Source organism: Hibiscus syriacus, unplaced genomic scaffold, assembly GCF_006381635.1.
Source record: "Hibiscus syriacus cultivar Baekdansim isolate YM2019G1 unplaced genomic scaffold, ASM638163v2 tig00117021_pilon, whole genome shotgun sequence".
Taxonomy (NCBI): domain Eukaryota; kingdom Viridiplantae; phylum Streptophyta; class Magnoliopsida; order Malvales; family Malvaceae; genus Hibiscus; species Hibiscus syriacus.
This window is the reverse complement of record NW_024063527.1, coordinates 1956729-1982163: the sequence shown is the minus strand read 5'-3', so window position 1 is coordinate 1982163 and position 25435 is coordinate 1956729. Positions and strand designations below refer to the sequence as shown.

At 33.7% G+C, this 25435-nt stretch overlaps 2 protein-coding genes across 4 annotated transcripts; both read left to right on the top strand.

Annotated features, from left to right (window-relative positions):
• Window positions 1-8428: 8428 nt before the first annotated feature.
• On the top strand, window positions 8429-13470 carry LOC120195815 (C2 and GRAM domain-containing protein At1g03370-like). Its single transcript, XM_039197753.1, has 10 exons — window positions 8429-8470; window positions 8519-8873; window positions 8979-10268; window positions 10386-10568; window positions 10735-11018; window positions 11125-11241; window positions 11397-11659; window positions 12028-12196; window positions 12424-12696; window positions 12841-13470. The coding sequence occupies exons 2-10, from the start codon at window positions 8525-8527 to the stop codon at window positions 13000-13002; spliced, it is 3090 nt and encodes a 1029-aa protein (XP_039053684.1). The 5' UTR covers window positions 8429-8470; window positions 8519-8524; the 3' UTR covers window positions 13003-13470.
• A 1486-nt stretch (window positions 13471-14956) lies between these two features.
• LOC120195789 (BTB/POZ domain-containing protein At5g47800-like) lies at window positions 14957-18166 on the top strand. Of its 3 annotated transcripts, XM_039197711.1 has the most exons (5): window positions 14957-15064; window positions 15928-16136; window positions 16306-16710; window positions 16789-17529; window positions 17625-18166. In XM_039197711.1, exons 2-5 carry the CDS (start codon window positions 16008-16010, stop codon window positions 18051-18053), a joined length of 1704 nt encoding a protein of 567 aa, XP_039053642.1. In that variant the 5' UTR covers window positions 14957-15064; window positions 15928-16007; the 3' UTR covers window positions 18054-18166. The 3 variants fall into 3 exon arrangements, with proteins under 3 accessions (XP_039053642.1, XP_039053641.1, XP_039053643.1); XM_039197710.1 differs by lacking the exon at window positions 14957-15064 and having other exon boundaries at window positions 15838-16136; XM_039197712.1 differs by lacking the exon at window positions 14957-15064 and having other exon boundaries at window positions 15839-16136; window positions 16312-16710.
• Window positions 18167-25435: the final 7269 nt, after the last annotated feature.

The window sequence follows — 25435 nt, the reverse complement described above, 5'->3', positions numbered from 1 at the left end:
TTTTCACAGTGCAACAATGTAGTGTACTCTTCAATGGTGGGCACCATGTCCTCCTGAAGTGAAGCAATTGTATCCCGGGTTCCAGAATTGAACCAAGGCTCTGATTAAGGGCTTATCGGTCTTAACATGAAGCAAAAGTGCAATGTCACCATACCGCTGACTGAACTTCTGTTTCCGATCATTCTTCCAACTGTCCCAGATGTCTCGAAGTTCTTGCACATTGTTCTGTTTTAGGCTGATAGAGGCGTAGCTAACCAGCTCTGACACATAGCTTCCTCGAAGACTGTCTCCATTTTCCTTCTGAGTCTTCTCGGACCATAGTCGTACCTCGGGGTTTTTAATCTCTTGTATTACAACACCTTTGTCCATGGATTCAGATTATTCGAGTTTTAACAAACACGTTTTAGTGGATCAATGACCTCCTTTATGATGCAAGTGATTGAAATAAAATAAAATAAAATAAAAGAAAGATGGAAAAAGTTAGTGATGTGAAGAATAATAAAAAAACGATCATAAAAATTAAAGTCATATCCCACATGATATCTACCCCACATGCTTATTATTCCTACCCGGACATGATCTCTATCCTGCATGCTAATTTCAAACAAATCCTAACCGCATATTTGTCTAGTTCGCATGCTTTGAACAGAAGGTAAAGAATGAAATAATTCAAGCAGCCTAGGGTTTGGAATGAGTTTTTGGGTAAGCTCTAATTCTTCATGGTCTCCCGGTTTAGGTTTAAAAAAACGGTACCCGAGTTCTCCTTGTCGGTGCCCCCTTGGGCTTGCCAGACCCTTAGTCCTAAAACCCATCACAGGCTTGTGTGGACTAAGTTAAACTCGAGGGGACACATTCCCTTATGCCCGCACGGTGAATAAATTCACACGAAGACATAAGATATATGAATCCCGAAGGCTACTTGCTAGGCCCGCACGGTGAATAAATTCACACGAAGGCGTCGCGTTCACCCCCACTTAAAATAGGAATTGGAGCTCGGGTATAGAGCCTTAGATGAAAAAAAAACTTTGAAGTCTGAAATCATGAGAAAACGATTAGTCCAACTATTTACTCGAAAATATAATCAAAAGTAAGTAAAAAGGATCGAAATATTACCTTAAAATTTAAACTTACCATTTTCGTCAAAAAGACAACTGGAAATTACCTTAGCCTGACTCACTTACCTGTCCCCAGCGGAGTCGCCAAGCTGTCGTAACCGTCTTTCGGTTGGGCCCGGAATTAGGCTTCGACTTGAAAAATGGATTGGAGTCGCCACCGATTATTTATTTAAAAATAAATAGGTTAATCGGATACCTTATATCTTACCTGATCTGCGTCTTACCAAAGATATGTCGGATTCGGGAGTCGGTTACAGCTAAGGAAGGATTAGCGCCCTTGAACTGCCCTTTCGGTACTATGTAATTTCCAGTTGTCTTTAATTAAGAAAGTTGTAAATTCAAATTAAAATGTAAAATGACGATCCAAATTACTTACCTTAGATTGCTTAAATTGTACCCTTAAAAGATCAAGACATATATTAGATAAGGAATGCAAATAAAACACCTAAGGTAAAATGGAAAACAAATAAGATGAGGAAAATATAGAATATAAAAATAAATAATATATATGATGGTAATAATAATAAAGATATAAACAATGGGAAAAATAAAAAGATATATATAATAGTAATAAATAAATAAAAAAACTAAAAACTAAAATAAATATATAACTATAATCAAATATGTACATATAAAATAAAAAAGGAATAATGAAAATAAAATAAAAAAAATATATAGTAGAATAAAATGAAAACGATAATGATGTTAAAAACATAAAAAATATATATAAATATCAAATATATTATTAAATAAAACAAATGAATAGAAATAAATATACATATAATAATAAATAATAATAAATATAGATATATGCATGTATATATATGTACAATTAAATATTAGGGAGAAAAGAAAAGAGAAATTATATTAATAATATAAAAATAAAATAATAAAATAATGAAGAATGAAAACCACATACACGTGGTTGTCATTTTAAGAATAACCAAAAGCAAAACCACATACGCGTGGTTACAAAGCAAATATGGGTCCCTCCTCTCGTGTTGTTTCCTGCTTCATCTCCTTCTTCTGTTATTTCTCCCTTTCTCCTCTTTCTTCTGCTTTGACTCATCGGCGACCAAGACAGATTCCAACAAGGGAAAACCGACCAACGTAGGTAAAATCAAACTCTCTCTACTCTATTCTTGCTTTGAAAACAATACATTGCATGTTAAATAATAAAATCGAAAAAATAAAAATGAGGTAAAATACCTCTGTATATTGCTCTTCCTTTCGAGAAAAATTACAACTGTTTCTTGCTATTCTTCTGAGATTTTTGTGTGTGTAATCTCGTAAACCCTCTGTGTATTTTGTGTGAGTACTCTCTCGTGATTTCCAGTGTAAAAACCGTGTGTTATCCTAATACTCCCTGTCCCTCTAGTGTTCTAGTTACCTCTAATTTATAGCCTCAAATTCGGCTATTTAAGAGTCCGATTTGGACTCAACTTTTCGGTTTTTGATTGCTTGTGTAACTCTTGATTGTTTGTTATTCGTTGTTGAGGAACTTGGTTGTGTGGGGCGAGGGAATCGGCGTCAAAGACGTATGACCGTGAGACTGTTAGAGAGGCGCACGGGATGAGGAATCCTCGGGTATGCGGCGCCCTAGGGTTTCTGGAAACCCTAGTGCTCGGGTTTGGCTTGGAGTGGGTCTGGGTCACTGCTGTTGGGTTACAGATGCAACGGTTCACTGCACTTGGACCATTGTTGGGCTTCGCTCTTTTGTACTTGGGCCCTGACACAAATGTAAACAAATGAATAAATAAATAAACAATATAACACATAATAATATGTTTTATATTAAATACTATAATGGGACGAAATTTGGTGTCTACAATGATAATAAAAAGATAGGGCAAAAGAGGTTCCCCTGCCGAAGACCTTTTTCAAGTTTAAAGGGAGCAGTGAACGAGCCATTCCACTAAGCTTGCATTGTAGAGGTCGTGATACATCATCTCATGATAGCATGAATAAGTTCGAGAGGCAAACCAACATCAATGAGTGTGGTGTGAATGAAGCTCCGTTTAACTTTATCAAAAGCTTTCTCAAGGTCAATTTTGATTGCCATCCACCCCTGCTCCATTTTTTTTTGTTTCGCATCGAGTGCACAATTTCTTAATTAAGGACAATTTTTTTTTGTAATGGAACGACCCGTCACAAAGCTAGTCTCAATTGGATGAATGAGACGAGGAGAATTGGCTTAAGCTTTTGGACAATGATCTTAATAATCAGCTTATATAGGACATAACACAAGTTGATTGGTCTAAAATCCGCCATGATGTGAGGATCATCGATCTCTAGGATAAGAACGATACTAATACGGTCTAAAAAGCCTTCTATTCGGACACCATTAAAGATTAACTTGACCATACGACATATATCTGATCCAATAATGTGTCATTTTTTCTGAAAGAACTCAGCATGGAGTCCATCGAGGCTTGGAGATTTTAGAGGCGCCATTTCAAACATGGGCGCTTTAATTTCAGCATCATCAGGAATAGTTCTCAAGGCATTGTAATCCGAATCACTAATGCAAGGAAAAGAACCTTTGAGCGGGAAGGGGTCGCTACAAGGGATTGTGATCAAGTTTAATTTTAAACAACCATTCTCTTTCTGAAAAGATTTGAAATAATATATTTCTATTTTACCCACCAACTCCTTTATTATTAGTTTAACTATCAATAACTATAATAAAATTAGGGTAACATTATAGTGACTGAATTTACAAAATTTTTATTTTGATGACCAAAATAAAATAATTTAGTTGTTTAGTCAGTAATGTGGTAATGTATAATTTTTTTCACCAAAATAATTCCTAATAAGATTCCCCCCTAATCTAACATCCTTTTTAGATTATTTCCTTGAATGATACTCTTCCATTTATATAGGTTTTTGTCACATGTGATACATTAGATTACTATGAAGATTATTTTATTTATTTTAGGATTTTATGGTAATTTTTTTAGGTTTTATAATTTGTGATTTAGAATTTTTTTACTTTTATTAGTTTAGGATTATCATAATATATATATATATATATATATATATATATATATATATATATCAAATAACTTTACTTCCAAGACGTTATCTGATATTTTTAATCATTTTAATTTTTTTTTGAATTCTAATTACTAAAGTTTGACAAAATTACATGTCTTTTAATAAAATCCTAACTGTACCCTCTACATTTATGGAATAAAAACACAAAGATAAAAGTATGTCGACCGATCATATTTAAAAAAAAAACACGATCGAACTAAATATGTCTTTGTGTTACACAATTCATTAGTAAATGAATATAATATTTAAAAATAGATCAAAAATAAAAATTTTAAATTATTATTTTTTAGTAATAAAAACAGTAATTTTATCTAATTTTAAAGAGTAGATAAATTTATTTGATAAGAAGTTATATTAAATTATTAATTACTTGTTATGAGATATGTGCTAATGAATATTAATAGGATAATTCTTCTACGCTCGATGAGTAAGACAAGCACCATTAATATAATTTATAAAAAAATTAAATTCTAAAACACTCAATGTATAATTATAAATTAGTTAAATTTTTAATTTAAATTATTTAAAATAAAAGGTAAACTATACTAGTGACTATCTAATTATGACCCATTTTCATTTTGACCACCATTTTTAAAATTTTGTCAATCAAGTCACTCAACTATTTAAATACATTCAATTAAGCCACTTGTAATTAATATTTAACGGATAAACTGATGTAATAGTTAAAATATTTGGTATAATTACACATTTGATCACTGTTACTTATATATTCTGTCAACTTGGTCCTAAATTTAATAAGTTAAAATAAAAAAGAATTGATTCTATTCTATCATATGTAGTAATGATATATAGATGAACTATTATCCAGCCATCAACCCCGCCTTTGCCTTTATCAATTCAAGCACTATATCTTTCAACATTTAAATATTGATTCAACAACAACTTTTATATTTACTTTAATGTAATATGTTCACTATGTATTTTATAAAACTATTAGAAATTAGGGTAAACTACATAAATGACCGCATTATTATGGGCTAGGTCGCGAAATGACCATCATTTTTAAATTTTCATCAATTTGACCATTGAACTATTTAAGTGGTCTCAATATAACCACTTGTCGTTAACACTTAACAGGAGTGTCTACGTGGTAGTTAATAAAATTGATATAATTAGTGTACGGGTCCTTGTAAAGTTACGTATTCGTGGCTCTAGAACTATATTTTGCTTTCTTCCATTTAATCACTACTTGTATATGTTTTGTTCCTTGGATTTTCATTTAATCCAATTTGATCCTGAATTTTTTTTAATTTGTCTAATGCCTTAATTTGAGCATTAACTTTAAAATCTTTTATTTTAGTCAGTATTAAATTTGTAAATTAAATCCCCTAGATTTTAGAATTAATCAATTTGATCACCAAGATTAACTTTAATTCTTAATTTTTAATTAGAACCTAATTTCAATTTAATTTAATAAATGTATTTCTCCAATCAAATTGTAACACATGTCACAATATTATGATTATAATTTGAATATTAACTATAATATTTTTTTATCATTAACTATAATATATATATATATATATATATAATTTGAATATTAAATTATTTTGAATGATTTCGTATATTTAATCATTAAAAATAAATATGAAATAATAAATTTAGTTTAAAATATTAAAATCTTAAATCAATTATAAATAAACTATTATATTTATTTTAGTGATTTAAGTGTTCTCATATTCTAAATTGGCCTAGATGTAAGTTCTCATTATTCGTTTTTATTTTTTATCATTAACTATAATATATATAATATTATAATTGATTCCCAAATATTAGATTTAGCTTATTGCTTAAGGCTTGCTTGATTACTAATTCAATTTGAGTTCAAATCCAATTAAGTTATTTTAATTTTTTCTACCTAAACTTGAACAAGTTATATAACATATGTATCATCTTAATAACAAGCGAGAGAATCAACTCAGTGATTACGACGTGCACATGTTACCCTTGGTACCCAAATTGGATTCCCTTGGGTGTTAAAACTCATCATTATTTATTTTTACTTCAATTCTAAATGTGACACGTGTCACCTTTTGATTGGATTGAAAATTTATTAAATTAAAATTAAAAAAGTCATCTAATTAGATTGTGACACGTGTCGCAATGTGATTGGAGAAATACATTTATTAAATCAAATTGAAATTAGAACCTAATTAAAAAAAATAAGAATTAAAGTTAATCTTGGTGATCAAATTGATCAATTCTAGAATCTAGGGGATTTAATCTATAAATTTAATACATGACTATAATAAAAGATTTTAAATTTAATTCTCAAATTAAGGCATTAGACAAATTAAAAACAGAATCAGGATCAAATTGCATTAAATGAAAATCCAAGGAAACAAATCATACACAAGTAGTGACCAAAATGGAAGAAAACAAAGCAGGGTTCTAGCGCTGTAAATACATAACTTTACAAGGACACGTGCCCTAATTGTACCAATTTCGTTAATTGCCACGTAGACACTTCCGTTTAGTGTTAACGACAGGTGGCTATATTGAAAGCATTTAAATAATGCAATGGTCATATTAAAATAAATTTGAAAATGGTCGTCATTTCATGACCTGTCCCATAGTTATGTGATCATTTGTGTAGTTTACTCAAGAAATTATATCGTCACAAAAGAATGGATTATGATAATAATAAAAAAAGGAAGTATATAATAATAATAATAATAAAAAGTTCTCATTATAAATTATTTAATTTTGCTGGATTCTGGGATGCGATCAAACGGTTGAGAATTATCTTAGAACATATATCATCTTGTACTTACTCCAAATTAATATGAATTTTAAAAGCTTTTTCTTATCACAGGTAGAGAAAGTTTCTCAACTAAAAAGATTAATTATGTATTTATTCACTTAAATATCACTTTGGTTTTGTTAGGTTATCTAATTATATGTTTTTCAAAATCTTCATTAATGTTCGTTTTGATTTCATTTTGATCATCTACTGTTAAAAATTAACAGAACTATTGACTTGACATTTTTTTATTTTTTCAATGATGATGTGAAATTATTTTATGGGGACATGTTAACATCACCGTTAATTTTTTAACGATTGTTTATCAAAGTGAAAATAAAAACATAATGTTAGTGATGATTTAAAAAAACAAATAGTTTGGTGACTAAAACGAAACCACATGAATAATTAGGTGACTAAATATCCAAAATACTTTTATAAAAAAATAAAATTATAAATATATCTAATGATTTTATATAATATTTAATTTTAACTCATTAAAATTATGACTAAATTGATAGAATATATAAGTAACAATGACCAAATGTGTAATTATACCAAATATTTTTACTGTCACATGAGCTTCTCTGTTAAATATTAACGGAAGTGACTTAATTGAATACATTTAGATAATTGAGTGATCTGATTGATAAAACTTCAAAAATGGTGGTCAAAATGAAAATGAACAATAATTAGGTGGCTTTTGGTATTGTTTACCTTTTATTTTAAATAATTTACTTTTAATTTTTTAACTAATTTATAATTATACGTTGAGTGCTTTAAAATTTTAAATTTTTATAAATTAAATTAATAGTGTTCATCGTTAATAATGTTTATTGGTGGTCGCCGAGCGTGGTATAACTTTTCATATTAATAACTTGTAAAATATTGAAACTATTGTATAATTAGAAAGGGGATGAATGCTTAATTTAAATTTTTCTTAAAAAAACCCCATGAAATTGATATTTTTATCCAAAACTCATATTCTAATTTGAACAAATTCTTTACAAAAGTCAAACCTCAAACGTTCAAATACCATTTTCAGTTTTGAACAGGTTCAAAGTCTCCCTTCTTTCTCTGTTGAACAAAATAAAACAATAAACAAATAATTAAAAGAAAAATCCCTTTATTTCTAACGTTGCTTTCATGGATGATCTCATCGTTGTCCCGTTTTAACATAATTCTTTTGCATCTTTGAAGAATATATAGATTTAATCCACGCTTTTCTGTATTTTTTATTTAAACAAAAAAACTCAAACCTGTTTTGTTTGTTTGTTTATTTATCAGTGCTTATCGCAGAGGGTCATTGACAAATTGTTAATACTTTTGAGTTGGATTTGAATTTTAACGATTGGGGATTTTGTCTCTTTCGTTTTCCCAGAAATGGAAGAAGGAGAAATTAAATAATTAGAAGAAAATGTAAAAATGGGGGCTGCTATTGTTGTTTATTGGGTGTTGTTGCCTGTATCAATGGCGGAAGCTGGGGGTGGATTCATTATCAAAGCCAAGGTTTGATCTTTGAATAGGATTGGGTTGAGGAGTATTGGCAAATTGGATCATCTTTGATATCCCTCGAATAAAACAAAAAATGAGGCTGGTGGTGGAAGTCATTGAAGCAAGAAACATACCGGCAATGGATTTAAACGGCTTCAGTGATCCGTACGTGAAGCTTCAGCTAGGAAAACAGAGGTACAAGACCAAAGTGGTGAAGAAGTCGTTGAACCCAAGTTGGGGTGAGGAATTCATTTTCAAGATGGAGGATTTGAAGGGGAAGCTTCTCGTTTCTGTGTTGGACGAGGATAAGCTCTTCAATGATGATTTCGTTGGCCACCTTAAACTCCCTGTTTCCCGGGTTTTTGAAGCTCCCCAAAACTCTCTCGGCTCTGCTTGGTATCCCCTCAAACCCAGGAACAAAAAACCCAAGAACAAGGATTTGGGTATGTTCCTCCCCTTTTTCCTGTTCTTCATTCATATCTCCTGTGCTAGAATTTCTTGTTACTTGCCATATCCCAACTGGGGTTTCTCTGCTGTTTTGGGTACAGGTGAAATACTTCTAAATATCTATTTTCGTCAAAATGATTCTTCCAAGGAAATGAGTTGTAACAGTGATGATGATGCATCATCATCAAACTACACTTCTCCTTTGAGAAAAGGAAATATTATGTCTTCCAAGGAAAGGAAATCATCAATATCATTAACACAAAAATCCCTACCAGCTCGAATTGCTCCTCCTTTAAGAGAAGAAGATGGTGTGTCTTTCAAACAAGAAAGATCAATATCATTATCACAAAAATCCCTAGCAGGTCGAATTGCTCAAATCTTTAATAAAAATTCCGACGTTGTTGTGACTACCTCCACTAACACTACTGATTCGAAGGAGATGCCTGAACATTTAAAGGCTGATGCTTTTGACGACAAGTCTGAGGCTCAGTCATCCTCTGTTTCATTTGAGGAAGCAATGAAAACAATGGAATCTAGGGATCAGGGGAGTGAAATGCCTAGCAATTTACCTGGAGGAATCCTTGTGGATGAATCATATGTGATCTCACCATTAGAGCTAAACTCTCGACTTTTTTCACCTGATTCCAGTTTCCCTACGTCATTAGCAGAGGCGCAGGGATCAACAGATCTACAGTTCGGGCCTTGGAAATTTGACAATGGTGATCCCAGCTTGAAAAGAGTTTATTGTTACATCAAGGCAGCAACCAAATTTATTAAGGCTACAAAAGCCACCGAGGAGCAAATGTATCTAAGAGCTGATGGGAAGTCTTTTGCTGTTCTAGCAGTTGTGAGCACTCCCGATGTTCCGTATGGGAGCACCTTCAAAACTGAATTGCTGTATTGTATCACTCCTGGACCTGAGCTTCCGTCTGGAGAACAGTCTTCACATTTGGTTATTTCTTGGCGAATGAACTTCATACAGAGCACGATGATGAAAAGTATGATAGAAAATGGAGCTCGACAGGGTCTAAAGGAAGGCTTTGAGCATTTCACTACTTTACTAGCTCAGTCCATTAAACCAGTTGAATCAAAAGATATTGGGTTAAACAAAGAACAGATTTTGGGATCATTACAAGCTGAACCCGTGTCAGGTAGGAAATTGGCAGTCCAATACTTTGCTAATTTTACCACGGCTTCCACAATTTTTATGGCATTGTATGTAATAGTTCATATCTGGCTGGCTTCACCTGGTACAATTCAAGGACTAGAGTTTGTTGGGCTTGACTTACCCGATTCAATTGGTGAATTCATTGTGTGTGGTGTTCTGATTCTTCAAGGTGAAAGGGTGATGCAGTTAATCTCACGCTTCATGCAGGCTAGAGCTCAAAAAGGTAATATTTACGTCTAATTAGAACTCTGCTCCTAGCAAAAATTGTTGCCAATTGCTATGTTTGATTTCATGTTTTACAGCCTTTGATTACCATTTTCTTATTTCTCTACAACTATAGGAAGTGATCATGGAGTGAAAGCACAAGGAGATGGATGGTTACTAACAGTTGCCTTGATCGAGGGAAGCAATTTAGCAGCTGTAGATTCAAGTGGGCTCTGTGACCCATATGTGGTGTTCACTTGCAATGGGAAAAGTAGAACCAGCTCAATCAAGTTCCAGAAATCTAGTCCCCAGTGGAATGGTGAATTTAGATTGTTACTTTGTGTTTCTGAATTCAAGTTTGCCTGTTTTGCACTAGCATACTCTTTATTAATGATTTTAACAGTCTCTTTAGATCAAAACTTGTCCAAGAATTATTTAAATCTCACTTGCAATCAATTGTTTATAAACTCCTCTGATCTTTGCAGAAAGATTTGAATTTGATGCAATGGAAGAGCCTCCTTCCGTACTGGATGTTGAAGTATTTGATTTTGATGGACCTTTCGATGATGCTACATCTTTGGGACAGGCCGAGGTTAATTTTTTAAAAACTAACATAGCAGATCTAGCTGATGTGTGGATTCCTCTGCAAGGTAAGTTGGCTATGGCATGTCAGTCTAAACTGCACTTGAGAATTTTCTTGAACAACACAAAAGGTGGATACGTGGTTAAAGAGTACTTGAGTAAGATGGAGAAAGAAGTGGGGAAGAAGGTACATAGATGGCTATTCTTCTTTTTAGTTTCACATTGGTCACAAATAAAATATTAATGTTCGTTATCGTTATTTACTTGCAATCAATCTGAAAATATATTTGCAGATAAATCTGAGGTCTCCTCAAACGAATTTAGCCTTTCAAAAACTCTATGGGCTTCCACCAGAAGAATTTCTCATCAATGACTTTACCTGTCACCTGAAAAGGAAAATGCCTCTTCAGGTTCTGTTTGTCGGGTTATATAATCTTTTGTAAAGCACACTTACTGTGTGATGTTTTCTCCGAGTAATTACTATATTGCATTACATTCAAATATGTATGTGTATATATATAATGCATTTGTCTCTTTCTGTTAATCTGCAGTTGCATCTATGCAGGGCCGCCTGTTTCTATCAGCAAGAATTATTGGGTTTCATGCTAACATATTTGGGCACAAGACAAAGTTCTTCTTCCTTTGGGAAGACATCGACGGAATTCTAGTTTCTCCTCCTACGTTGGCATCAATGGGCAGTCCAATTATCGTAATAACTCTCCGTCTCGGAAGAGGGATGGATGCGAGACATGGTGCAAGGACACAAGATGGCGAAGGAAGGCTGAAGTTCCATTTCCAGTCTTTTGTATCTTTCAATGTAGCTCATAGGTAGTTATATCAATCATCGTTAGTTGGCTTTCAAATGATTTAACTAGTCCCTAATGGGGATTTAAACTGCATTCATGAATTCATTTTCCATTACGATGCGTTTATTGCAAATTTGCAATTACGATGCATCATATTCTATTGTAGTTAATTGCAGTAAATATTGATACTACATATCGGAGGAGACAGCTGAAAATGCAGAAGGACGTAACGTTGCTTTGCAACTACTATTCAAATCCTTGGTCCTAAGTATTAAGGATCTATGATGAGAAAAAAGAGGATAGGAAAATATTTGTTGTCGAAAATGTCTAGGAAGGGGGAAAGAACGGTAAAATGTCTTTTATTGATTATCAAATATTTTTGTTGACTAGGACAATCATGGCCCTGTGGAAAGCCAGGTCCTTGAGCCCAGAGCAGAAAGTGCGAATATTTGAAGAAGAGTCTGAAACCAAATGTCTCCAAAATGAAGAGAGTGGATCCTTCTTAGGCGTTGAGGATGTCAGCATGTCTGAGATTTTTTCAGTTACACTTACTGTTCCTGTAAGTTCCCCTTCTCTCTCTCCCTTGGTCTAGGAACTAGTTTTTCTGTTGCATGCATCCTGTTAAGAACATTTTTTTAATACCCATTTTGTGTGTAAGGTACTTCCAGTTCCCTCAATATAGCTTTATGATTAGAGATTCTTCACATCTAAATGTACTACATTGATGCATGTATTTTAGATGTATTTTGTCTGTATCTGATCATAGTTACTTTGTTGGTGATTCAGATTAGTACAGTCATGGAGATATTCAGTGGTGGTGAAACAGATCGTAAAGCTATGGAGAGAGCTGGTTGCCTGAACTTGTCTTGTAGTCAATGGGATTCAGAAGGTGCTGATGTATACGAGCGGCAAATTTATTACAGATTTGATAAGCGTGTGTCCCGATTTAGAGGAGAGGTGACTAGTACTCAGCAGAAATCCCCACTTCCCGATATGAAGGGTTGGCTTATTGAAGAAGTTATGACTCTTCATGCTGTTCCACTTGGTGACTATTACAATGTACGAATGCAACCCAACCAAGAGCTTTTTCTTAATTGCATCCTTCTTCTGAAGCTTAAGCTTACCTTGGGCCTGATTTAGAAATTATTCTAAATCTTCCTTAGTATCGGTCACTTTGAGTTTTAAACTTTTTACTTTTTGCAGCTTCACGTTAGATACCAGATCGAGGATTTAAAAGCAAATGGATGTCAGGTGCGAGTGTTAGCTGGAGTTGCATGGTTGAAAAGCACAAAGAATCAGAAAAGGATTGCCAAAAACATCCTCTCAAACCTAGAAGGACGCTTGAAGGAGCTTTTTAGATTTTAGCATAGAAAGGGTTCACAGATAATCTTAGACATCGCCTTCGGGAAGTTGCTGTAGTCTATTTGTTCATTCTTTCTAGTTTGAGATCTATCCGGATTTGCACTATAGGGGCAATCAGGGCAAGTATCTCGATCAAGTAAACCCCAAATTTTGCTTGGAAGTGAATGTGGTGGCCGTGGGCGCGCACCAGGCAAGTTCTTTGGCTTGACTTGGTTTCGGAACCCGGCAGCTTCTGTCTGATGGTTGTAGAGACCAAATCCCCTGCCAAAGGTTTATTTCATTTAGAGGTCTGTTGTGGCTCCTTTTACCATTTCTAGACTAGATGAACATATTCTTTGTCGCCATTTTCAGGAATCCCCTCAAACTGTATTTCTGTTGTACTCTGACTGGAATTGTGAAGAGCAGCTGTTGTTTCTTGACAAACTGCTATGTAATCATAATTTAACTGCAAAAACAACATTCATATTTGATTAAACTTCATCTCATGATCGCACGGTATACTGATATTTATTGATGTTCTTAATAGCAACGTGCAACCATCTGTTTTCTTTTTAAGTACAATGGAGTTCCTAGTTCGGTAGTTCTCAAATTTGGTCCTAATATAAAATAATTAAATAAATTTACCTTTCGTATTTTAAAATTCCATCATTTTAGTCTTTGTGCTTCTACTAAATTATTTATTCTTCTTTCGAGAATGTTATATATTAGTTTATTGTTACTTTAACAGCTTAACATTAACTTATTATTAGTTTATGAAAAATAATGCAGTTATCCAACTGCTATTTTGATTGGATGAGTTCATTGGTTTAACAATATCTGAAAAAAAAGATTACATTGATAGAATTTTATATATGAAATGTTAAATTTATTGAACAATTTTAGGTTATGATCAAATTACTAGAATATATAAATTTTGAGACAATAGAGGGATTTGTTTGTAATAATATTTTGATTGGACAACATATTTATTAGTAAACTCATAATTAGAGGATCTCGAATGTATTTTATTCTTGTTTACAAATGAACACGCATATATATATATAAACAAAATTATTGATATTTAGGGATTAAGTTGGTACCAAAATGAAGCTTTTAGAAACAGAAAGAGCTAGGGGTTTAATTATTAATTTGTTAAACAATCAACGATTCTGATTAAGTTAACCTGTCTATTTATACAAACCAAAAGCATAAGCAAGCACACATTATATATGTATTTACTAGAAAAAGGAATCAAAGGGTCAGGTCGTTGGCTTAATAATGAAAATTTATAAACGTGAAAAAGAGAAAGAGAGAAACCAAGGGACAGAGAGGACTGGGAGTGTAAAGATGTCTGCATTCGGCCTGCGAAACAACCAACAGGCAAATCAGCCCAAGAAGGAGAATATAGGTACGTAGTGGGGGGTAGCATCATGAGCTACCCACACCGGATCTTTTTTTTCCTTTGCCCACTTCCCTCTTGCGTTGCATGTATTATGTTCAATCATGGAGCACCAATATATCAACCCTCTTCCCTTTTTCCTCTTTTTCGACTCCTTTTCTTCTTCTTTTTTTTTTTTTTTTAAATGCACTTCGTCTTAATATCTTTTGGGATTCGATTCGTAGGAAGTCATGATGGTGAGCACACCTTTGATGATACATTACTATGTTGACTAATCCCAACGAACCACTTTCTTTTTCCCTGTCTTGTTGGTGAGACATTTGGGGGACACCCATTTCCCCTTTACTTGGTGTTACGTGTCTCTCTTGTTTACTCTTAACTCAAACCCATAACCCATAGGCATCCCCATTACACATGCATGGAAGCAATTCAGACATCCCTTTCATGTCTCATCATCATATCATATTACATGTCAGGTGATGTAAACTTGTTAGCTTCTAGCTTATTATGATCATCCCCTCTCTCTTTTCACACATATATACAGAAAGTATTGATTCTTTTCTTTATTCTTCTGCTCTGGGCGGATCAGCTGGGGTTAATATTAGTATAATTGCAGCTTTTGGCATCTAAGTTGATAACAGCAAGCTGCTGCCATACGTGCACAGCTCAACAAGCACATTATTAAGGGTATGTCTTTCTTTTTTTAATTCTCTTTTTTACTTTTATTTTGGAAAAAAAATGAAAAAATCTGAGTGGGAAAAAGGACAAGAAGTAAAGGGTAAAAACCTTTTTTTTTAAATTTCTGGGGTTGTATTGAGCAGATCTTTATGAGTTTTAGAAAAGACTGCAGATATTCATAGGCTAATATATAGCTAACAACCGCATCATGTGTTTTATCGGAAACTTTGGGAGCCATTTGAGCAAATGCCTGCCCATGAATAAAGCCTATAGTAATGGAATCTTAGTTTTCATATGGTAAAGCAGTGAGCTTAGCCTTTTGGAAACAGTTGTGGGTTTCATTTTCCTTTTAGGCTAACCACACCACAACCTCTTTTTTCTTCTCCTACTTGAATGATTGTCGAATATGGATGTATATTGGATTTAAAAAGGATGATGATGTTGGATTAAGTGTCTTTCAACCAAGTTGTTGGGATATTCATTTTGGGTTGGCATTTATGTCTCAAGGCACTCAATGACAACTACGAAAGCAAACCTCAGCCACTTATTCTGTAGTATCCTTTCCAAAGTATAAAGAGAGAATAACTCATACTATACGATTAATTTTCATCATTAAGACAATTTTCAAAAAAAAAATCATCATTAAGACTTGTAATATCCTAAACCGATTAAGATCATTTCATCACGCCTACTCTGAGAACAACAATATCACACGTCAGTCTACTAAAACATGAGATATTTTTGGTTGAAATCGGATATTTGTCAGAGTATGCATATGCACGTGTTGCCGACTGTGGGTTTTGCTGTCTGTTGTTTGTGTAATGGAAGCATATGATTTTGAGCTATTTCATTTTTTGCGTTTTATGAAGCAGATCTTGAAATCTTTCAAGGAATTGTCTTTCAATCAAATGTTAGTGTTGCAAAGGGAAAATTTGATCACAAGGGAAAAAAAATGAAGTTTATGAAAATTGGGACAAAGCCAGACACCTTCTACACAGAAGAGGCTACCAGGACTGTGATTTCAGACATACCAAGTGATCTTACAATAAGGATTAACAACGTTTGTTTTCTTCTGCATAAGGTATACTTCATTGAGTTCATAGTACAAATCATGAATTCTTGCCTTATTCTAATGGTTTCCGGAATATGCATCATGTTTAGGCTTGTAGATTCAGCATTTTGGGGAAGAAAACTAGAGATTTTGGGGTTGGTAGATAACTTAGCCTCTTAATTAATGGTGCTATTCTTAGTTGCAGGTTCCACTTGTTCCGAAGTGTGGCCTTCTACAATGGCTCTGCTCGGATTCTGATGACTCTGAAATTGTTACTATAGACCTTCACGATGTTCCAGGGGGTGAAGATGCTTTCGAACTCTGTGCTAAGTTTTGCTATGGGATAACAATCAATCTCAGCGCCTATAACTTTGTGCCTGCATTTTGTGCTGCTAAGTTCCTCAGAATGACTGAATCCATTGAGAAGGGAAATTTTGTTCTGAAACTAGAAGCTTTCTTCAATTCATGCATTCTTGAAGGCTGGAAAGACGCAATCAACACGCTTCAGACTACGATTAAGTTACCGGAGTGGTCAGAGAACCTTGGAATCATTAGAAGGTGTATTGATTCTATTGTAGAGAAAATCCTCACACCCACAGCTAAGGTTTTTTACATCTATTTTACTGCTTGCATATTTTGTGCAGAAAACATACATTAGATTAATTGAGGTGACTCCCTGCAGGTTTCATGGTCCTACACTTATACTAGACTAGGGTACAATAAAAAACAACACCAGTCTGTCCCGAAAGATTGGTGGACGGAAGACATATCGGATCTTGACATAGACCTCTTTCGATGCATAATCACTGCTGTAAGATCAACATATATCCCACCACCACAGCTCATTGGTGAAGCTTTGCATGTGTATGCCTGTCGTTGGCTACCGGACACTACAAAGTCTAGACCTCCCCATAGTTCAGGGTCTCGGACTGAAGAATCCAAGGGAAAAAGTAGGCGAATTATTGAATCCATTGTGAGCATGATTCCTGCCGATCGAGGCTCGGTTTCAATAGGCTTCCTGTTAAAGCTTCTTAGCATTGCAAATTATCTAGGAGCGTCCCCAGTGACAAAGACTGAACTGATAAGGAAAGCCGGTCTGCAATTCGAAGAGGCGACACTAAAAGATATACTATTTCCTTCGCAGTTGCCTACCGATCAGCACTTTCATGATATTGACTTGGTTGCAGCAGTATTAGACAGTTATTTGGCACTATGGGGAAGACAATCCCCTGCACCTGCAGAAAATGGCCACTTGCTTAGATCAATTAGAAAGACGGGGAAGCTTATCGATTCATATCTCCAAGTTGTTGCAAGGGATGTCAACATGCCGATATCCAAACTAGTTTCTCTAGCTGAAGCATTGCCGGATGTTGCCATGGAAGATCATGATGGCCTTTATAAGTCCATTAACATTTATCTCAAGGTGACACCAATTCCCTAATCATCTCCCAGTTGCTCATTTCTGCATGTTATGGATATTGATAGATATAAACATATTAATGCATTTGATTTAAGCAGGAGCACCCTGATGTTAGTAAAGCAGAAAAGAAAAGGCTATGCAGAATGCTAGACTGCCAGAAACTGTCCCCAGAGGTACGCGCACATGCGGTAAAGAACGAGAGGCTACCATTGAGAACGGTGGTCCAAGTCTTGTTTTCTGAACAAGAGAGTGGTTCCAGGACCACGACTCATAAACCGGAGTTAACAACCAGAGTGAGACAGGCACCAGCCGAAGCCGAAGCAAAACAAGAGTGCAACAATAAGCTGCAACATGAGGGGGTAAAGAGCAGGGTACCTGAAACAATTGAAAGAGATATTCAGAAGAGGTTGGAGGCCAAGATGGTGAGAGGAGAGTCTGAGAAAGGCAAAAAAAAGATAGGAGAAGCCAATTCAGGCAGCGAGGTGATGGATCCTAAGCAGGTATTTCAAAGGAGAAGTAGTAGATGAAGAATTGATTTTGAGAGACAAATATATAGTTGAATAATTATCTTTTGTTATTGTGTTTTTATGTACACTTTTGCATATAATATAAATTGCAGCAAGTAATGCACCATTTGTAATTGCTTAGGAGAGAAGGTTCATTTCAGTTGTAAAAACCAATAAATTGTAAGGTTATATCATCCATACTATTGTTTTCTATTTTATTATCATTTGAATAGAAAAAAAGGTGTATTTGATGCATCATAGGCGAATCGCACAGATACATTGAACCCTTGTTCATGAATCTTGTATGCTTATATGGCTGGATTCTGGTTCATCAAAATGGTGCCTTAACGTATATTTTTGGCCCAAAGATGGCAAACTAAACAAGTGTTCAACTTGCAACTTACAGACCAAAAAATCAATATCTGAATCAAAATAGACACGGCAATGGCAAGATATCAACCCCCCAGTCCCAGTCCTCAACGGCACGGTGCTTCTCAAGGAGGTGTCCGACTAGATATCCAGCAACGCATCCTGTGTTACGACTTTTAACTGCTGACCCAAATGCAGGTGATTGATTACCAAGCCCCGGTGACCTTGCTCATGCGGCTTTACGGTTAATCCCACCCGTGCGCAATCCCCTCATGGCCCTTGTTAGAAAAATTGCGTTAATCGAGAATAATATAAGATAAATAATAATGAAATATCATTATAAAATTAAAGGGAAATAATAAGTTTACTCTATTTTGAGATTGTTATTCAAAATGACAATATGAGACAAAATCAACTTGAGAAAATCAAACAAAGAAGTTAAACTTCTTAAAATAAATCAAAATTAAAAAAAAATACTCTTTATTTTGATATTGTGATCGAAAACAATTGAGTCCTGTCGTTACATAATTTCTTTAAGACAGATTTTCGATTATTCATTTGGTACTCGAGTTAGTTGGTCGTCTGTCTCCAGAATACAAGAAGAACTAGTAGAAAAAATTTCTTCATTTTGAACTTGTCAAAAACTTATTAACATGTAAATCTTGTGTTTAACTCACTATTTATGGGAATTTTAAAAAGAGATTTAATCCAACCAGATATATTTTAATATTCAATTTTAAACAGATAATAATATCTTTTAATTTGAAATATTCAAGAGATAAACTCTTTTTATTATTCAAATTTAAATAGATATTATTTTAATTTAAAATATCCAAAAGTATATACAAAAATATATAATTATCTTTAATATTCAAAGTTAAAAGATAACAAATACCTTTTTGTAATTGACATATTCAAAAAATAATTATCCTACTAATACTCAAATTAAAATTATCATTTAATTTATAATGGTTAAAAAAATATGAATTTAATATAATATTAAATTCATCAATCAAATTTACCTATTTTTCCAGCATCCCTCCTTAAAAACAGTTAGTTCAACTCGGACGGTGGAGCTGATGAATGGTGCTGTTGATGTTACTCACACGATCCACTAGATATTTTACTATTGAAGATTTGTACTAATCAACTTTTAATCATTAGTAATTGGATCTCGAATGACCTTTGGCTGCAACAAAGCCTAATCTTGCAGATTCATTCGAAAAATAAATGAAGGTGAATGCATGATTTAATGATTTAGACCATAAACTACATGGTTCCTGAAGCTTAATACATATGAAAACACAAGAGGAAGTGCCAAACTGGATGGGACCAAAGGCAGATGCATGCATTCACGGGCTAACAGTTTGGTTATTCGGAATCAGAAAAAGCAAAATATGTTTTGTCTGTGCTTGTTAGACATAAATCTAAGGAATTTAAAATAAAATATAAAAAACACTCAAAATACCAATAATTATCTGTCAAGTACTCATTGACCAAATTTGACCGGCTTAACACTCATTTACTGACATGGACGGAAGGATCGGATCACCAAACGTCCCTTGGGTTTTCGTCTGAGCTGACGCCACGCGGGCAAAGCGCGAATCACAATTCGCGCCTTCGTAGTATAGCTGACACTCGACCAAAGGCGCGGATCACCATCTGCACCTTCTATTATTCACCTTGAATTATTGGGTAATCCATTATTACCTAAGTCTTAAAGTTTGGCGACTCACCCATCACCCTTCCCTATTAATGCCCTCGAATGCAAATATCAAACCACATCAAAATTATTTTCACATTCTATCAATTACTTCTATCAAGCTAAGTAGTATAAGAAAAATTATTTTTTTATTATATTATATTTAATTATTGGAGCAAATTATTTTGTACTAACTATTTTGTATTATTTTTTGCAGTTGTAAAATGGATGGCGGGATCAAATCTCGAGACATTTTGCCGATACGGTATAATATTAAATTGTGTTATTTAATTTACAGTGAAATTTTTTAATTTATTTAGCATTAGTTTATACTTTAATTCATATACTATTTATTTAATTAGGCGTATTTACTTATTGTTTTGCAGATATAAGACTCTCAATCTTTCAAACTCTCAAAATGAGGCGTATTTCAGTTATTGTTTACTAAGATGGAGAAATTCGATAAGACGAAATCGGCGTTGTCTTCGCATCAAATCATTATGTCAGAATATCCTTCAAGAGAAACATCACTCTTGAGAAACATAACTCTTGAGAAGCTGATCATTAAAATTTAAAGGAAAGTTCATGTTGGAAGTACTAGAAGATTGTCCTCATTTTAGTACAGATTTTCAACTGCAGTATTCTCGTTAACTTATACAGCGTTCAAACTCTCAAACGATGAAAGTGTTGTTATGATGGTTGATTCTCATAATAAAAATTCAGACAGTGATACAGAAATATATGTGATATTTGTTGAAGTGTCTGCGGTTCGTGGTATGTCATTATACTCCCACTATGGGCTGGCTCAACAAGCTGATCAAGTTGACAACCCAACTCAAGTAATGTGAAATGATTTTAACTCATTAATGAGAAATCCACATCCTAGTATCATCCCATTAAGTTCATTGGGGAGACATTCATCAGCAACTTGTTACGATCTCTATCGATGTGGTTCCATAAACAATCCTTATGGCAACATCGCTTCCAGTTCAAGGGGAAGACATTCATCTGCCAATTTTTTTGACTTGAATATGGGGATGCCCCCGACAAAATAATTTGTTTAATACCCATTTGATATGATACCTTCAAGTTTCAGGGAAAGACACTCAACTACACGCTTCTTTGACCTCAATGTTAAGATGCATGTGACACAGTACTCAGTTCAAAACCCGTATGACACAATGCCTTCAAGTTCAATAGGAGGGCATTAAACTACTAACTTGTTCGACCTAAATATCGGCATCACATAGGAACCCTCATCTCCAACAGAAGTACATCTTCATGAGCCAAGTGTGGATGGTTCTGAGACTGGATCATTAGTTGAGCCAGAATCACTACAGTTTAACATGAACTCCGATGATGATGATGATATAGATAAAGTTCCCACAAATGCAGTACACGTTGAACCTCCAGCACACATGTATGAAGTTGGTTATGGTGTAATGTATATGCCAAAATTTACGGATATACCTAATGTTGGTGACTATGAATTTAACTCATCAGTCAACAATGGTGAGTATATATAGGAATGGAGTTTTCATCGAAAAAATAAGTGATGATTACAATTTAGAATTACAATATTCATAATTTTATTCACTCCAGAGTCGATCGATCGACCACCAAAAAGTATGTCTGCTATTGTGTCCAACGTGATAACGGATGCAACTGGATGGTTTGTGTATCGAAGAGAAAGAGGGAAAAAATATGAGAACTAACAAAGGTCCTCATACATGTTGTGCTAGAGGGATCAACCAAGACCATATCAACTTGGACTCCGACATTATTGTCAAGTCATCATGCCCATAGTCAAAGTAAGCTCCCATATAGTTATTGCAGTGTTGATTTCAGCTATACAGTCTCAATATAAGTACACCGTCTCCTACAGGAAAGCATGAAAGGCAAAATGACATTAAAAACTTCACGGTGAGAGGGATTCATCTTACAACGAACTACCAAGTTGGTTTAGAGTAGCGCGCAGACTAAATCTTGGGACAATAGTCGACTTCGAAACATGCCATGTATACCACAATGATCGAGTGGTTCGAGATCGATGCCAATTCTACCAGTTTTTTGAACTTACCCACAATGCATTCATGTTGTGAAATATTACAAGCCCGTGGTTCAAATTGATGAGACATTCTTGTATGGAAAATACAAGCAAGTTATACTATTATCAGCTATCTAAGATGGTAATCGCAATATTCTTCCAGTTGTTTTTGCCCTATTTGAAGGAGAAGATACAAATTCTTGGACTTTTTTCCTCAAAAAATTACGCTTATATGTTGTCTCGAGGGAAAAAAGTTGTGTCATTTTAGATCGCGGAGCTAGGATCAAAGCAACAATGGAGTCCTTGGGTCCAATGTGGAAAACACCATATGTCCAACATTGGTACTGTAACACCCTCAACCCGTCTCTGACCTGGATCCGAGTCTGAGGTGTCACATTGACTTTTCAAAGCATTTTCCTTTACAAACTGATTAAAATTCTAAATTCACATTTCAAGAAAATGACTATTTTACATTAATCAAATCAATTGGTTTACAAAACATATCAGAGCGTATTCAACTCAATCAATTAGTATATGCCAACTAAATTCAAAATAAAATAAATACAATTAAATAATCTCTTTGATTTTCTGATCTGAACTTTGTAAGGAAGATGCTAACCTATCTTGCTGCTCTTAACTTCTCTTCTCGCTTTCCAGAACCTACGTGTGAAACATTCACACGCTAAGACTACGACTTAGTAAGACGAATAAACATATAATGTAAACTCTAACTTATAATCATGCATGAACAATTACTACTATCATATCATACACAAATGTATATCATTTCATACATCAAATCCACACATACATATAATTATCTTCATTCCTATTATTATCATATTATTATCATTAATTTTTTTTAATTGTATAATCCTATACTTATCATTCATACTCATCATATCATATCATATCACCAAACAAACACACAACACCACATAGAATTTACTCATGTAATGTATTTTAGATAGCCTATGTACATTTGTGAGAACTAAAGATATGTGAGTACATTGAGGTTGTGCACATATGCTGTCACCACAGCTCGTATAATTCCCACTGAGTGTCATATGAAATTTGTCCCGAAGGACCTATGAGTATGTCCCGAAGGACCTATGAAACCCTCGACTCTTGGCATGCCAACTATACATATACTCTCGTATCATATAACATTGACATTTTTCTTATACTTCATATATTCATGAACTCATATCATTTCTTCTATCACAAATCTCATGTGCATATGATCATCCAATTCATATCATATAACATATTTCATTTGAATACGTTCATATATCATCTATCATATAACTTATATCATTTCTCTTATGTTCATATGACATGTAAATCATTGTCATCTCTTATTTTCATATGTTTCCCCTACATCACATATATCACATATATTATATTTACATACTTCAATATCATGGAACTTATTTCCCTTTATCACATAAGCACTTATGCACATAATCTAATAATTCTTTCATATAGCTCATTATCACATTTCATAAAATCACACTTAGTCACGTAGTTTATTTCCATATAATTCACATGTACATATACTCATATAGCTATTATCTTTTCTCCGGAAATCACATAGATCACATCTTATAACATACACCAGGTACATATAATAACTTATCTCATATCATTTATATACTGATTTCATATATTTACTTAGTTCAGTTTCACATAACTTATCACCTATGCAAGTCTTCTAATAACTTATCATCAAAAGCTCCTATAACATCTTCCTATGACTTTATAGATCTTTATCATATACCTTATTTATTTTAAGTTCATTTAAGCCTATAAATCTTTTCCACATAATTTATCTTACATGTTCATATAGTCATTTCTATCAGTGTCTCCTAATTTGTATACTATTCTCATATTGTCCTATAGGTCTTTGTTATTTAACTTATCTTTTTTGTTCATGTCATCACTTTATATTCAAGTTTCCTAATTGATACACTATTCTCATTTCATTCTATAACTCAATCTTATTTAGTTTCCTTCAATTCACATTAAATCATGTAACTCTATTATACTAATTTCCATTATTAATTATACCACTATGTACTTGTCCAACTCATATATCTATTATTCATATAACTTTTCCACATAATTACCTAGTTTCTATCATTTTTCATAGATTCACTTTCATCATATTCTCTTATTTTTACGTATTTTATCTCATAATCATATACTCCCATTATCATATGATTTATGTATGTTCTCTTATGACTCTTCATAGACATATCTTTTCACTTCTCTATATCACGTAGATCTTATCATATAACTTATCCTTTATACTCACATAAATTATATAGCATATAAAAGAACATATCAGCTCATATAATCAACCATACATACATTTCATGTCATTCACATGCTTATAATCAATATTTCATGCATAATAAAATAACTCTCGGAAATAGACTTATCACAAGTCCAATTTCCTTATAGTCCTATAAAATAAGATGCACTCACCTTAGCCTTGTGTGATTCTAGCACTTTCTTTCTCTTGATCGTTTCTAATTCTTCGATTGTTCCGTAACAAATTCACGTTCAATATCTACATAATTATGCATTTTAAGGCAATTATCATATGCCTACACCTTGTAATTTAATACTAGCAACTTAAACGAACTTAATAAACCAATATTCACATTTTTCCTTTAGGGGGTATTGTCTGCTGTTTGTGAGTACTATATATGGGTATGGAAATATGGGCAAGTATACACAATCGAACAAGTAATACAGTGATAAGTTGAGTATCGTCTCCATAGGGAATTGAGGAAATCAAATAAGTTTGTCAAGCCACTTTACTTTGTCACCTAAGTAAAGTTAGTGATGATATGTATAAATGAGAATGCTATGGCAAAATGGAATGTCTGATGTGGAAATAGAATGGTGGTAGTGTGGTAGCAAATGGATATATCGTGACAAATTATATTGTGATGCGTGCAAACAAATTGAAATGTCAAGGCAAAATAAAATGTAAATACGAGATTTAAAATATAGGACTTTATCTTTCTCACACGACAAGTTGCTTTGGGAATGAGTGATGGGAGTCACTAAGGAAAATATAAGTCTACTTCTCCGAATGATTTTATCTCTATGCCTCTTCTGTCCTACAGAGAATACTAAGGTACCCTATGCTATCTCTAGTAAGAGACTCGACATATTCAAGTTGCCCTGGTAAAACTGATTGGCGTAAACCCTTGCAGTGATCCTATTGGTCCAGATAACAAGATATGTCTCGGCAATACCTTTTTGCGGCAG